The sequence below is a fragment of the Triturus cristatus genome, chromosome 5_1 (genome assembly GCF_964204655.1).
Source record: "Triturus cristatus chromosome 5_1, aTriCri1.1, whole genome shotgun sequence".
NCBI lineage: Eukaryota > Metazoa > Chordata > Amphibia > Caudata > Salamandridae > Triturus > Triturus cristatus.
In genome coordinates this window covers 349,475,355-349,490,287 of record NC_140587.1, presented here as the reverse complement: position 1 = coordinate 349,490,287, position 14,933 = coordinate 349,475,355, and the positions used below count along the sequence as shown (strand labels likewise).

The 14,933-nt window shown below is 41.6% G+C and overlaps 1 protein-coding gene across 1 annotated transcript in view; it reads right to left on the bottom strand.

Moving 5' to 3' along the window:
* CSMD3 (CUB and Sushi multiple domains 3) overlaps nucleotides 1-14,933 on the bottom strand; it is a 2,836,509-nt gene that overhangs the window by 605,194 nt on the left and 2,216,382 nt on the right. The window contains exon 35 of the mRNA XM_085605076.1: nucleotides 13,570-13,694. Coding sequence (XP_085461202.1) covers nucleotides 13,570-13,694 — 125 coding nt within the window. The remainder of the gene's footprint in view (nucleotides 1-13,569; nucleotides 13,695-14,933) is intronic.

The window sequence follows — 14,933 nt, the reverse complement described above, 5'->3', positions numbered from 1 at the left end:
GTGGTGTGCTTCTTGTAAGTCAATACGTAACTTGTTAAGGGGCTTCTTTGAACCCCTGACCAAGAAGCAAAGTTTTGCTGCAAAAAGAAACCCCAACAGAATCATCTTGCAATTTATATGTAACAGACCCAGATTCTGTGGGTTACAAGGTTAACCCTGTGTGCATTTAACTATTGGATATTAAGGCCTACCTTAGGGGTTACTTATAAATATTGAAATGGAAGGTATAAGAATGGCAATAGGTTTATTTTGCCAAGTCGAAATGAAAGTTTAAAACTGCACACCCAGACTGCAGAGGCAGGTTTGGAGACATGGAGTACATTGCTAATGCAGCAGACGGCTTAAGGAGTGCTGCAACCCACTGGTAGCATTTAATTTACACACCCTGGGGCCGTGTAGTATCATGTACTAGGGATGTTTAAGCGAGCTAAATGTGCTAATCGGGGTATACAAATTTTGCCATGATTAAAGAAGGTAACACAAGCATTTTACCAGTGGTTAGCAGGATTCTACTGGCAACGAATATAGACTTAAAAAAAAAGCAAAAAACCTTGCGTGACCTTGCAGGAAGGGCAGATTTCCAACAATGATATCAAAATAATCACAATATTACAGTTGCCCAAAAGCACATTTTAAAGATCAGCATATATGAGTGCAATTTTAGTAATGAACAAATCACTGGAAAACATACGCTAAGAAGTAATAATAACCATCTGGAAAAGTGCCAAATTGGATGCTTTTAGAGATGATTGATTTCAGTCATTATGTAACTATTGCTACAATTATGTATATTGCAGGAACAACCAAGTGGAAGCTGCAGGTGTAAATGTCACATCTACATCGTGATTTCTAGGAAAAGGATTTGCAGATTTCTATTCCTGCAACTGGACCCATTCCCCACAGAAAGGTTTATGGTTAGCTGTCAAAATCCCTTTCGGAGGGCCACGAGGCAAGCAGGGGTTACTGGGCCCAATTGTGATATCTGTGATCTTTTATTTCTGCTATCCCCGGGATTGTTTTACTCTGGGATCTGAGTAACTCAGCCAAGTACTTCCCCTTCAGCACTTCCTTCTCAGTAGGAGCATGGATCAACTAGTCCAAGGCTTTTCAGAGGGAAGAAGTCACAAGGTATGAGTGAGCTCATAACTCAAAATAACCACAGTGACTCCAATAAGTTGATTTTTCAGTCCAATACACACATCTGCATTAAACCATAACTTCAAGCCTCAAGGCTAGTGCCCTAGCCTTGAGGAATGGGTTGTTTCACACCCTACAGGTCTTCTATCTCCCCTTTCTCCTCCATGCAGAAACACTGCTTCCCTGGTGGATTTTAGAAGTGACCCTAGGATCAGTCTGCACTAGCAGTGTGCATTAACCTCTGGCTTTGGCCTTGGAAGTTCAGTTCACTAGGTGATAAACCGCCAAGCTTGTGAAAATCTCAAAAGAGCCTGAGACACTCCTTGAAAAATACCCAAATGTGGCCTTCAGAAGTGTCCAAAGCCATCTCCCCTGCACTCTAACAACGAGCAAATCACACTGCATCCTCCTGTGGTCTGCAGGGTCAGCAAGCTGTGGCAGTCTAAGATGGTGATCTATTCCGAGTGTAGTGGCTATATCTCTGCTATTCTCACCAGTAAAGTGGTGAAGCAGTAGCAGTGCTGCTGCACAGCTTCTGCTCTTTCTCCAGATTTCCCCACTGGTCAAAGGGACTGCTCCAACATTGGAAATGACCGCAAGAATCCTATTCTTCACCCCCTAGCATCAAGGGGTCATATGCATGGGTGACTATCATAATGAATTTCAATCTTCTGGGCAACAGCTTCAACAGTCTCAGTGCTCCTCTCCTGGAATAAGGGGGTCACACACACTGGCAAGAGCCCCAATAATCTCTGTTACAATGGTTGAGGGCCCCCAGAGTCTCTCAGTGGCAACAGGCAACAACCCCAACAGTCTCAGTGGCCCTCTCCTGGCATACAGGGTTACACAGCTGACAGACTGAATGAGATCAGTGATACCTGGTGACAGTCCACTGCTTTTTGGCAGTTGTGACAAGAGTTACTCACTTCACCCAGAGTGTGGATGGCTCCCTCCCAACACCAGTCCCAACTGTACCAGGAGCATCACATTCTTCTCACTGGGAACCACTCAACCTGATCCCCATTCAGCCTGCTTGCTCCAGGATCTATCCTCCTCCTCACTAGGCCCACTGGTCTAGGAAGACAGGGAGAAGGATGGTGCACCAGGTACAGAGCAAGTGTCATTGGCCCTCAGGTCCTCTCCTTCAGCTGTAAGACTGGAAAACGTTGGTACCCAGCTCTGATTGCAGCAGCTCAAAGTCTTGATGACCTTATTTCTCCTGATGAGCTGTGCTGTTAAACAAGTGTGGGAATCAGGGTCTTATCTTTATTTTCCAAATCCAGATGCATATGTGATTGCATGTCAGCTTTTTTTAAATGCTCTCTCATCTACACTGAACTTTCTTGGAAGACAGTGTTGCAGTGCCAGAGGCACTCTCATGTATTGGGACCACATGATGAACCTTGACTACCATTATTTTAATTGTCTTTAGGTGTTATCTTGAATGCACGCTATCATGTTTCCTGCATGTGACTTTTTTCCTTGAAGAGTTCTTTCGTGTCTCCTTGTAGCTGCAGAGGGGCAGTGTTTGTCTTTTGCCAGAAACAGAATGTGTGGGATGTGCGTTTGAAAGCATGAGCGAGAGAAAGGTGTGGAATGTACTTCTATGTCTTGGAGTGTAGTGTTATAGGCAGTGGTGAACCAATGTACATTGTATTATACATTGGGAAGTATTATGAAGTTCTTACTATTGGCTTTGACATACCCTCATGTCATCTTGAATTTTGCTTTGACATACCCTCATGCCATCTTGAATTCTGACTCTGTCTAGCTTGAGCTTTGTGCAAACAAGCAGGGCTGCATATCACTCAAGTTGTTTAGGCTTATCACGTTCAAGGTTGTTTTCTGTACTTTTGGAGACTTTTGTAAGCTTCACTAAGATAATGTGTGGGATGTGTGCTTGGTACCTTTCAGAACAGAGATTGTTTTTGCCAGAGAAATGTGCGGAATGTACAGCTCTGTCTCAGAGTCAAAATACAGTGGCCTGGACAGCTTCTGTCTTGACCCTGACACAGACCAATGCGTCAGCTTAGTTTTCGTAACAGAAGAAAGGGGGCGAGGTTTCCAGAAACGACTCCTCAGGTTGAGTAAAAGGTATTAGAGGCAGGAAATCTTGGCACTCAGACGGGGCTCGCTGTGGAGCAGACTTGTTATCACAAGGAACTTTTTCCTGATCGAGGCTTCTGCCTGGCTGTCAAGGGCTCCTCCAACCGAGTAGGCAAGATTGCAGAGAGGGAGCAATCGGTGATGTATTTCTTTTGATTATTGGCATTCTGATCTGTGACTGTGTCTGTGTGCACATTGAGGTCTCCAGTGGTTATAATCATCTGATGTGTTATTTTTGATTATTGGCATTGTGAAGTGCGAGTGTGTCTGTGTGCACATTCAAGTCTCCAGTGGTTATAATCATCTGATGTATTTAGTGTATATATATCTTTCTGATTATTTGCATTTAACACTGTTTATTTCTTGCAGTGGTGGTCCAGTATAATAACTGCTTGTATTTTATTCAATGCATTTAACAGTTGCATTTGCTTACTTATAGGTGTGTTATTATTGCTTACACACACACATACACACACACAGATATATATATATATATGCATATATATATGTATATACAAATATACATTTGTATGTTGTTCATTTTACATCTGGGAGAGCCTTTCTGTTAGAGAGTGTTGCACAAATAAAACCCCTTTCTTTATTCTCAAAACTGTCTTTTGATGTGCCTCATTTTATGAGAGTGAAATCCCATTCCAGGTGTTTTTATTGCTTTGCCGTGTGTGTGCCTCTGTGTGGGAGTGCAGCATTTTTCTATTGTTTGGGAGGGCGAAGCAATACAAGTGTGCCACAGCAGGAGTGGTGGCTATCTTAACCACCTACAGTCCAGGCTACGGAAGTAACTGTGGCTCACACTTGGCTGTTCTCTAAAATATGAGCTATGAAGGTTCAAAGCAGGACCGGCCTGTCCGTAGAGGGCATCAGGCATTTCCCCAAGAGGGTGGAAGGGTGGGGGCCGATTTTGCAGCGGTGGGGGCCGTTTTTGATTCTAGGGGCCGGTTTTGCAGTGGTGCTGCATTATTGACCCCCAGTAACAAAAGCAGCAGGGGTGCTGGTCCGTCAAAATTGCCAGGGCTGGTTTGGGTTCCCAGTTCAGCCCTGGTTCAAGGCATAAGCCTTCCTCAGTAGCAAGATTCCCTGGTCCACAATGCCAACCTTATCAGTCCCTCCATCTCCCTGAAAATAGGCCCAGCCCTCATTGACCAGTAATTCTTTCTGGAATCAACCACTGTGCTTGTATTACTTAACTTCAGCTAGGGACAGTAGCCCTCTACTATCACAAGGATAACACTTGGTGCACCCATCACAGTCTAGTCAAACCGCATTACTGTGAGACAGGGCAGGTCATGATACACATGCATGATCCAGGTTCCCCCTTTACAAAAAGTCATTACTAATTTTTCAGAGATCCATGCAGTTAGGGCACTCAAGGTTAGGATACACGTATGTCACCATGCAGGAGACATTTCTGCCACAACTCAGTGGTTAGAAGATCGATGTTGCCAAGTAAAGGGCAGCTGGATGGCCTTAAGGAGGCTAATAAAACACCACAAAGTTGTAAAATGTATGGCATTTCCCAAAATTGGTCAAAGGTTTTTTGCAACAAATTCTGTGACTGAAAAAGCAGTATTAACTATGGAAACTGAGAATGTAAAAAACACCTAAATGCACCCATACTTACTGCTCATATAAAGAAAAAGAAAAGTGAAAGTGCTTCTAACCCTTAACCTAACCAAAAAAGACAAGAATTTACACTGCTTGAACATATGTTGACCTACATACAGATAAACACACTAGCAAAATTATTCAAAGTTATTTTTCAATTAATTTTCAAAATATATCATGATGGCAAAGGTAGATCTTTGATAACTGCAGAGGAAAAGTAACTTTATAAAAATGTAAATTGTGCTGGCTTAGAACCTCTATTGCCAGTCATCACACCTTTGGAGGCCAATAAACATTCCTTCCTGCAGTTAATGACTCACCTGTTCAGAGCACAATAGAGTCGCACTCGGGCCCAAAAAAGCAGTGATGTTGTCAACAACTTTCCACTTAACAGGGATTAGCTATATGCAAGGGCTGTAGGACTCATTTAGCAGATGAAAGGACAATCTTAACACTACTTTGTTTAAATTGGAGATGTTACATTGGGGTGGCAGAATATGCTCCCACTAAATCAAAAAGAACTTTCAGGCTCTCTAGCTATAATCTAATATGCGGAAACCAGTTCTTGGCCTTAGAGAGAGAGGAGACCTCACACAAGTCGGGGAGTGATTTAGGAAGAGTATGAGATACTTTATATGGAGGAGGGGGTTAGCCATCTTAGATTTGAGGCTTCTGAGAATGTTGACAGTAAAATGAAGGGGATATAATGTGAAATGATATGGCTACATTGTGAGAAGATATACAGGTTTAGGTAAGAAACACCATCACCTTCTTGGATGATGCAACACAATTAAACCCATAAAGGATTGGACCAACTTACTATGACAGTCAAATATCTACAGACTTTTATCTTTGTCATTGCAAAGAAAGCATTAAATTACCTTTCAACATACATTTAAGGAGTCACTGTTAAGTTTGTCATTTTCAAGTATTTTAATTTTCAATAAACAATGTGGAAGAGTTTTTTTCTTTGAAGCAGGTGCCTGGCCTCAATTCCAGGATCGCCACAATGGCAAGGGGACATCACCGGGCTGTCCTGTAAGCCGGCAATTCCCTTCTCCTCCATTCATGAGGACTGCGGGTGGGATCAGCTGATAGGGCATAAGCACAGGGTTGGAAGGAGCACCCATCAATTCCCTCTCAAGAGCATGCAGCCCTCACTTCTCTTTGTCCTCAGCTAACTGGGGGGCCCAGTGATGATTCCTAAACTGGATTTCAACAGTGCCCCGTTCCCTTGGCTCAGCAGTTGGCTTTTTGTGCTTTGGTCCCTGGAAACTGGGGTCCCCATGAACGAAACAACCAGTGCGGAGTGGGCTCAGCATATGCCTCATCCCAGCATCATTTTTTGCTATGCTGACCCCTGGGTCCCTGGCCCTCCTTGTGGAAGTTTTTGATATCCTGAAGGGGTATGCTACTTGCATCCCAACTGAACATGGTCTCCCTTGGGAACCAGAGTTCTTCTTTGGGTTTGTCTAGCCTCGTTAAGATGTCTTGTTTTCATCTTGGTGGCAGGTAAGCACCACCAGGACTGGATGGTGTCTGGCTCCTGGCTCCTAAAGTGTTATATTCCTTTAGAAGCCTGCTTTTTTGTGCACTTAGGCTGCCTTTTCAGGATCTCTGTCCCATGCCTGGCATTCTCTTCAGCCTGGGGGTCACCCCACAGTCCTCAAGACAGTATTCCTCAATTTCTGGACTCTTCAGATTCCATAGCCTTCTTGGCCACTTGCAGGGCACTCGTGTGATAACAGATGTCAGGGTCTGATGAGGGTTACTGCTCTGCAAACCCAGGTCCTCCGAAATGTGCTGGGTGAGGCCAAACATCAAAATTATTACACAATTGACAAAATTAACATGTCATTAATTAATTAGCATCAATTAACAAAGAATAAATTCATTAAAAATAAATTACCTTCCACCATATTCCCCTATAAATGCCACCACCAATTTCGTAAAACAAATTACACAATTAACTAAATTAATTAACAATAACTAATTAATTAATAACAATCGACAATCAACATATAAAAATGTATCAATAAATTAATTAACACAATTAACACTATAAAATATTTATTTAATAAATATTACATAACAAATAGCAATACATTTATTAAAATGAAATTACTTCACACCCTACTCCCCTATTAATCCGCATCCCACTCCTAAAAAATGACACAATTAATAATTATCAATGAATTAATAATAAGTATTAACAGATCAATAAATAATTAATAATACATTATTTGCCACAATTAACAATATTAAATATTAAATAAATAAATATTAATTGTAAAACATATTAATAATTTTATAATTAAATTACTTCCCATCCCATCCCCCTAAAAACCCACAACCTGCTCCTTAAAAAATGATGGAATTTGTCGAGATTGACCTTGAAGCCGGCTACAACCTCGAATTTGGTGAGTTCGAGTTGCAGTGCCGGAAGTGAATGTGACGGATCTGCGAGTGTCAACAGCACGTCGTCCGCTAAGAGCGACATTTTGTGATCGTCCACTCCAAAGGGTATGCCCTATATCGCTGAATTATTGCAAATGGTCATTGCAAATGGTTCAATACTCAACGCAAAAAGCAGGGGTGACAAGGGACATTCCTGCCTAGTGCCTCTTGTGCGGAAGAACGGAGCCGACAATACCCTATTGACCTGTACTTGGGAGCGGGGTTGAGCGTAGTTAGCCTTAATCGTGCGAATACATTTGTCTGCGAAGCTGAAAGTACCCGAAAGAGGAATGTCCAATCCAACCGATCAAATGCCTTTTCCACATCAAGCCCTACCAATACCGCTAGTATCTCTTTTTTGTTGGCTTTCTCGATTAGGTGTATTGTACGTCTGATTTTGTTGTGAGTCTGCCGCCCTTTGATAAAGCCGGACTGATCCGGGTGGATCAGATCTACGTCCTGAACCTCACTCTTCCGGATGCGTTGGCACGTGTTGTCCAATCCCAGTCACCCCTAGAGTGGTCGACCAGCTCCCTTCAATACCTGGGGATCCAGCTAACGCCTCGAGTAGAGGGGCTTTACAAAGCCAACTTCCCGAGCACCCTCCTTCAAATACAGAACAACCTTAAGCAGTGGAAACCCCTATTCATCTCCCGGCTTGGTTGCATCCACGCGGTCAAGATGACATTGCTGCCCAAATTACTGTACATCTGTCAAGCCTTGCCCATAGACCTAGATTCGACCTTTTTACCTAAAATCAAATCTCTGCTCACAAAGTTTATTTGGCAGGGAGGACGGGCCCGATTATCCTTCTCCATCCTGCGGCATCTCAGAAAGAAAGGAGGGGTAGGACTGCCAGATATAGGCTTATATTATAAAGTGGCGCAATTGCGGATTGTGACGGAGTAGTTTAAACAGGAATCAGGGAAACAGTGGCCTCATATGGACAGGGGAGTGGCGGGGAGGACGGTATGGGATCTGATTTGGAAACCGAAGAAAGAGCGACTTGCGAATGTGTTTATTAGTACCCCCTCACGCACCGTCCTGAAGGTATGGGATTCCGTATCAGAAGATGAGGCCTGGACCTCATTCCTTTCCCCATACACCCCAATTCATTTTAATCCGGCCTTTCCGCCAGCCCTTCACGAAGGCCCGTTGGAGAGAGGGAGGATGTCTTATGCTTTATCTCTTATTCCATAATCACAACATCTGAACCTTTGATAACTGCAGACGGGAATTCCACTTACCGCCAGAAGAACATTTTCACTATCTCCAACTTAGACATTGGGCACTCACCCCTCATATACGGGATAATGCTACCAGGGAGAAAACAGGGTTTGAAAAGTATGTAAGAACAGTGGGTTCAATGAAAGGGGTCATCTTCTTCCTCTACAATTATTTACTTTCCTCCACTCCGACGGCCCAACCGCGATACATGGCCATGTGGGAAGGCCTACTGCAACGAGACATACAAGATAAGGAATGGGTGGTGCTATGGACTGACATTTCGAAATGTAATCACTCCCTAGAACTCAGGGAAGCACATTTAAAAACTCTAGTGTACTGGTACCTGCACGTAGCCAAACTCAAACAACTTTTCCCGAACTCGTCAGATAGGTGTTGGAGGGGCTGTGGGGTTCTGGGTGATTTTCAGCACATCTGGTGGGACTGTCCCACTATACGGCACTTCTAGGAGGAAATTCTAGCTCAACTGAAAACCATGCTGGGATATCCCATACCGACCCCCATGGAAGGAGTCCTCCTAGGTATACGAGAGCCCGCTCTAGAACACCAGACCAAGGCCGACAAATCCATCATGTGGACTTGTATAGGTGCAGCGAAAAAAACATTAGCAGCCACATGGAAGAGGAAGACAGCCCCTACCCACTCAGTCTGGCATGCACGACTTTGGAAAATCCTCTGCCTAGAAAGAACGGCGGACATATTCCGTGATGACTATAAAAGCTTTGAATATAAATGGGGTCCTTTGGTCACCTTCCTCACGCAGGGCCTGCCGCTGGCGGTATGCTCCCCGACCATTAGAGACATGCATGTTTTTCAGTTCTAACACCCTACATTTCTGCCTAGCCACACACCCAGCCATCATCTGTAGAGTCATCAGCACACACCTTGTTAGTGGGAGAGGGGAGGGCAGAGGGAATCGTTTGAGTTGCTTGTTTTACCTTCGTTGTTTTGTCTTTGGAGCACCTTCCCGGTTGGAAGGATGGAGCGTCAATTAGGCATGGCACTAGAGACTGTGACACTGCTTTGTGGAGGAAAGGACTCATTCAACCTCTAAACTGTTTGAAACTGTACAAATCAATATAGAAGGTCCCCTTTCCACAGTTGGGCACGGCAGCATACGGACTGTACTCCTCAGCCTTGATTCCATGCACTATGTCGTACTGTACTATATGACACAGATGCTCTTGTATCTGTAAAGTTACTAATGTTTACTTAACAAAATGCCAATAAACATACGTCTTACAAAAAATATGAAGCAATTAACATATTTACCAATTAATTATTCAATAAAAATTAACAGCCAATTATTAACTAATAATAAATTAATGATCATAATTAACACTATAAGAACAAAATTAAATAAATACTAATAAATAAAACTTCATATTCAATTTATTATAATTAAATTACTTCCCACACTATTCCCCTATAAACTCACAACCCGCTACGGAACTAAAACGCAAAATTCAAGTAAAATAAAATTAATATTCAATTAATTATAATTAAATTACTTCCCACCCTATTCCACTATAAACCCACAACCCGCTATGGAAATAAAAAGCAAAATCTAATTAAAATTAAATTAATAACATCAAAAAATTTAACAAATACATTTAAAAAAAGCAATATTTAGACAAAAAAATATAGCACATACACACCAAAATACATAACACTAACTAAAACAACGATGTTTTTAACAACTATATTTTTGCAAACGATATTAATGACTTCGATATTTTGGAAATCTATATTTCTTATTTAAAACTCAATATTCTTGACCACGATATTCTGGCAGTCGATATTTCTGTATCACAATATTTTGCACTCGATATTAGTGCAAGTCGACATTTCCTACTCGATTTTCTGACTGTTTACCTTACCCCAAACAAATTCCCTAAATAAGGTTTCAATTTCTCTGAGAAAGGACAGATTTATCTTAATCGGTACATTAGTGAACAGAAATATAAGCAGCGAAAGTATGGACATTTTAATTAATGAAACTCTACCCACTATCGATAGGGGGAGTAATATCCATTGTTCCAAAAGTTTATTAATTTTCTCCTTTATTCTTAGATAGTTCAATTCGTATAGCTGTTGGTACTGGCTAGACACAAATATCCCAAGATATCTTATAGGATATGACTTAGTTGCTTGTGTCTTTAAGCAAGATGGAAAATAATTCAAATCTGCGTTGAGGGCAAGAACTTCGGTTTTGTTAGCATTTATTTTATAACGGCCAATTAGTTCAAAATTCATGAATTCTATTAAAACCATTTCAAGTTTGTCTTTATCGGGGGGTCAGATATAAAATAATGTTGTCTGCAAAAAGTTGCTACTTAGCCATGCCGGGGATCGGTGGTTGGATAGCAGCATTATTTGGTATTTTTATTACCAATGGCTCTATAAAGAAGGTAAAAAGCAATGGCGAAAGCGGGCAACGGTTTATTTTTATGGTTCCTGCTCATTTTGAATGTATTACTACCAGAGCTGTGGCCCCCTGATAGATATTACGTAACATGCTAACAACCTGAGCAGGGAAACCAAACAGCCCAAGGGTAAAAAACAGGGTTCTCCAGTTTACGAGGTCGAAAGCTTCCTCAGCATCGACCATTACAATACTTGCCGGAATAAGATTTGTATTATAATAATCCAAGGCATGTATTAAAAACTGGGGATTGGCCATCATTGATCTACCTGCTATAAAACCAGTCTGGTCACTGTGAATGATATCTTGGGCGGCAAATAAAAAACGCTCTGCCCATACTTTCATTAAAATCTTATAATCTGAATTCAAAAGACTAATGGGCCTATGTGAGTTTACGTCTACAGGGTTTTTATCTTTTTTAACAAAGGACACAATTATCGCTTCTTTAAAACATACGGGAACTAAACCACCCTTTTTAGCAAAATTAAATTAAATAATTTCTTCAAGGGGGTAATTAGTTCTTTTGAAAAAACCTTATAAAACTCAATGGGGAAGCCATCCTGCCCACATGCTTTTGCCCATGCTGTTGCTTTGATGGCTGCCGAGATCTCGGAGGCTTCCACATCCGATCCCAATTGACTGATCCGATTGTCTGAAAGTTTAGGAATATTCATGTTTATGAAATATTCCTGGATCAGCTCCTCCTCCACTAAATATTCAGTACAGTAAAGTTGACGGAAATTCTCCAAAAAGATCTGAGGGATCTCGCCGCTATTGACGACTTCTCGACCGGTCTGGGGGTCTAGCACTTTAGATATTATAGCTGCTTCTTGGTTTTTTTATTGTTGAGTTAGCCAAGAATTTACCAATTAGCTGGCTTTCTTCTAAAAACCCTTTGTTGAAATATTTGTGAACTACAAACCTCTTCTAAAACGAAAAAATCCCTCAATGCTGTTCTTGCCTGCTCATGTTGATTTGGGAGAAGCTGAAGTTGGAGAGCATATTCCTGTCCGACCTCTGTTTGTAATTTAGCTCTTTTAGTCCTCCGGGTATTTGACTGGGCAGCCGTAAAGGCTATTATCTGACCGCGGAGTGCCGCCTTAAACCCTCCCCCCCCACACTGAAAAGGGCTCTGCGGTATTCTCATTGATCTTAAAATATTCAGAGATCCACTCTCTAAACCTTTTTACCCAATCCTAGTCCTGCAGAAGGAGACGGTCCAGCTGCCACCTATTTACCTTGTGGAGCTAGGTCCTACTGTGCTTATATCAAAAACAAAGAATTGAGTGACTGTCAGAATCATTTTTAACCCCTTCGACGCGCTTGACGGAACGGTTCCGTCATGCACGTCGGTTGGGCTGTGCTTATGACGGAACCGTTCCTTCATGGCCCCGCCCGCGCTCAGAACCTTCAGCGTGGCGCGGAAATCCACGCCGCGCTGAAGGGGTTAACAAAATATATGTTTGGTTCTTTTATCCAATATTAAACATTTTGAAGTGTTTTATTTATAAATGTTTCCATATTTTGCTAAATTTATTTGGCAAATTGATAATGCTTGAAATTAACACACATTTTTCTTGGCAATTACCTGGTGCTTGTGTAAATACCAGGGGTCGAGCAGTGTTTCATAGAGACCTAACCAGGGTGTGTTTATTAAGTTGACATGGCCTCCCTTTCCAAAGGAATAGGCTTCTAACAGACACCTACCCGCAAACACCATCTAATGATTTAGTTCCAGCTGTGAAGGCTTTGTAACAAAAAAAAATCTATTTGGCTATGGAGCTTTTATTTGCCTATTCAATCCACCGTAGTTTTGGACATTGAGAGCTGTACCGGAAGTTGTATTCACTATTTGCTAACCTTATTAGGCTGGGTTAAGTTAACGCAGTGGCTGATCCTGGGCTGGATTTTATGTTATTGGTGTATGTCACCTCACCATTACTTCAGAGACTCTTCATCAACTAAATGTACAGCATGTCTTCATGATGATGGGAGTATCATAACTGTGGTGATGGCATGGATATATAAATATCACTGATATACACTTTTTGATGCACAAAATTGATAGTAAACATTTAAAAATATTTTACCCCCGAACTTCATACATTTATCAGAAATGTGTGGCATTCTAGACAGTTCTTTAGTCATTTAGATGTATATTTTGAACATTAGACACCTGTATACAATGTATATGCAAATGAGGAAATTTGAAGAATGCATGCCTTAGAAATGGAAGAAAAGGAATTTCAAAAAAGAGTCAGTCTCAGGATGCCACGTATATTCTATTTTGTGACTCAAGTAGGAGACGGTCTAGTTTCAGATTTCACGAGATGCACAGTATCTCTACCTTTCTAACCTCATGCACTGTGATTCCATGACACTTTTTTCTAAGAATTGGTCCTCCGTGTACCCTTTCAGACGAAACGTACCTCGGTGGAATAGTGCGTGAATTCAAGATGACAGTTGCTAATAGCTTGCTAGAACTTTTATGAATATATTATTCTTTTCATGCTGTCAAGTTGAAAAAATTACCTTCAAACATATGACAATTGAGAGCAAATTGCACAGGTTCTTACCTGAATGCCAGCTCCCTCTGGCACTGTGATCTTCCACACACAATTCAGATTGTTATCATAAGGCTCAGGATAGCCAGGAGACAAAACTGTCCCTTTGCGCTTAGTTAAAGTTCCACCACAGGGCACTGAAAGCAAATGCAAAAAAAACACATGAATCTATGTACACAGAGCTGTGAAACTACTGTCATGGCCTGAAATAACAAGCAATAAAGCGAGTCACAATAACAAAGCTACAGGGAATTTCAGCAGAGCTTCAAGTGGGATGGAAATGGTGGAATGATCTAGAACACGTGAGGCCCAACGAGCATATCGAAAAAACATCAACAAGAGACGTGGCCTATTTAAACTCGCTGTGTAATGCAGGTGAGACAGACTCCTATGCCTGGCAAAGTCATATAGAGTCTTTAGAGAACAATAAACAAAACTAAGCATGCAACACCATACTTATATAACAGTTCATACAGCATCTTTATAACGCAGTACAACCATTGGCAAGACTCCTTTAAAATTTACAATAATAACTTAGACACTCAAATGAAATGAAAGACTATCTTTGGCCCAGATGCGCCAGTGGTTATCACCCGTGGAAGCCATGCGCTTCTGGCCTGTGTAACTAGCAGGAAACCCCACATAACCCATTTCATACTAATCCCAATCAATGTTTGTAAAAATACAAACATTTAGGTTTGCTACACATTTTGAACCACTATCTCTCAACACTAGCACATAAAAAAACGAGATAAACAAGTGGTTTAGACTCCTGCAGCCTTCAAAGTCTTCAACTACAATAAGGAGGTATAGAGGGTGATTCATGAGTTCGCCCGCCACTCATAAGTCACATTAACTACAAAGACCTGACAAAGAAGGGCACACAATCTGCACAGCTTCCTTTATGACACTGGAAGGGGGGAAATACACAATTCTATATCCTCCAACCCCCTACTGGTTACCAACATTTTTTTCCAGTCTTTATCCAGTCTCAACTGCCCCAAAATCATTCCTAGAAACAATTGTTTATCAGTCCACTCACCCTCTTTAAATGGGCTATAACATGCAATTTGGTTTTAATTTGAGTAGGGCTCACGTCTTGGAATAAAGTTTGGTATATGTGAGCCCAACTCAATTTTATATGGGAGAAACTTTTCCTTTTGCACATCACGACATACATACATATTCTAGACATACATATTATTGCCTGCACCTCTTTCTTTTACACTGGACACGTTTTTTCAATTTCTTTTCTCACTAGTGAGAGAGATTCCGATGATGAGAAACGTGGCCAAGCTGGTGAACCAACCAGCAGCCCCTCTGGTGAAGCACACGTGAGGGACTCGCTCACCTTCACACAATTTGTTGTTTGCTTA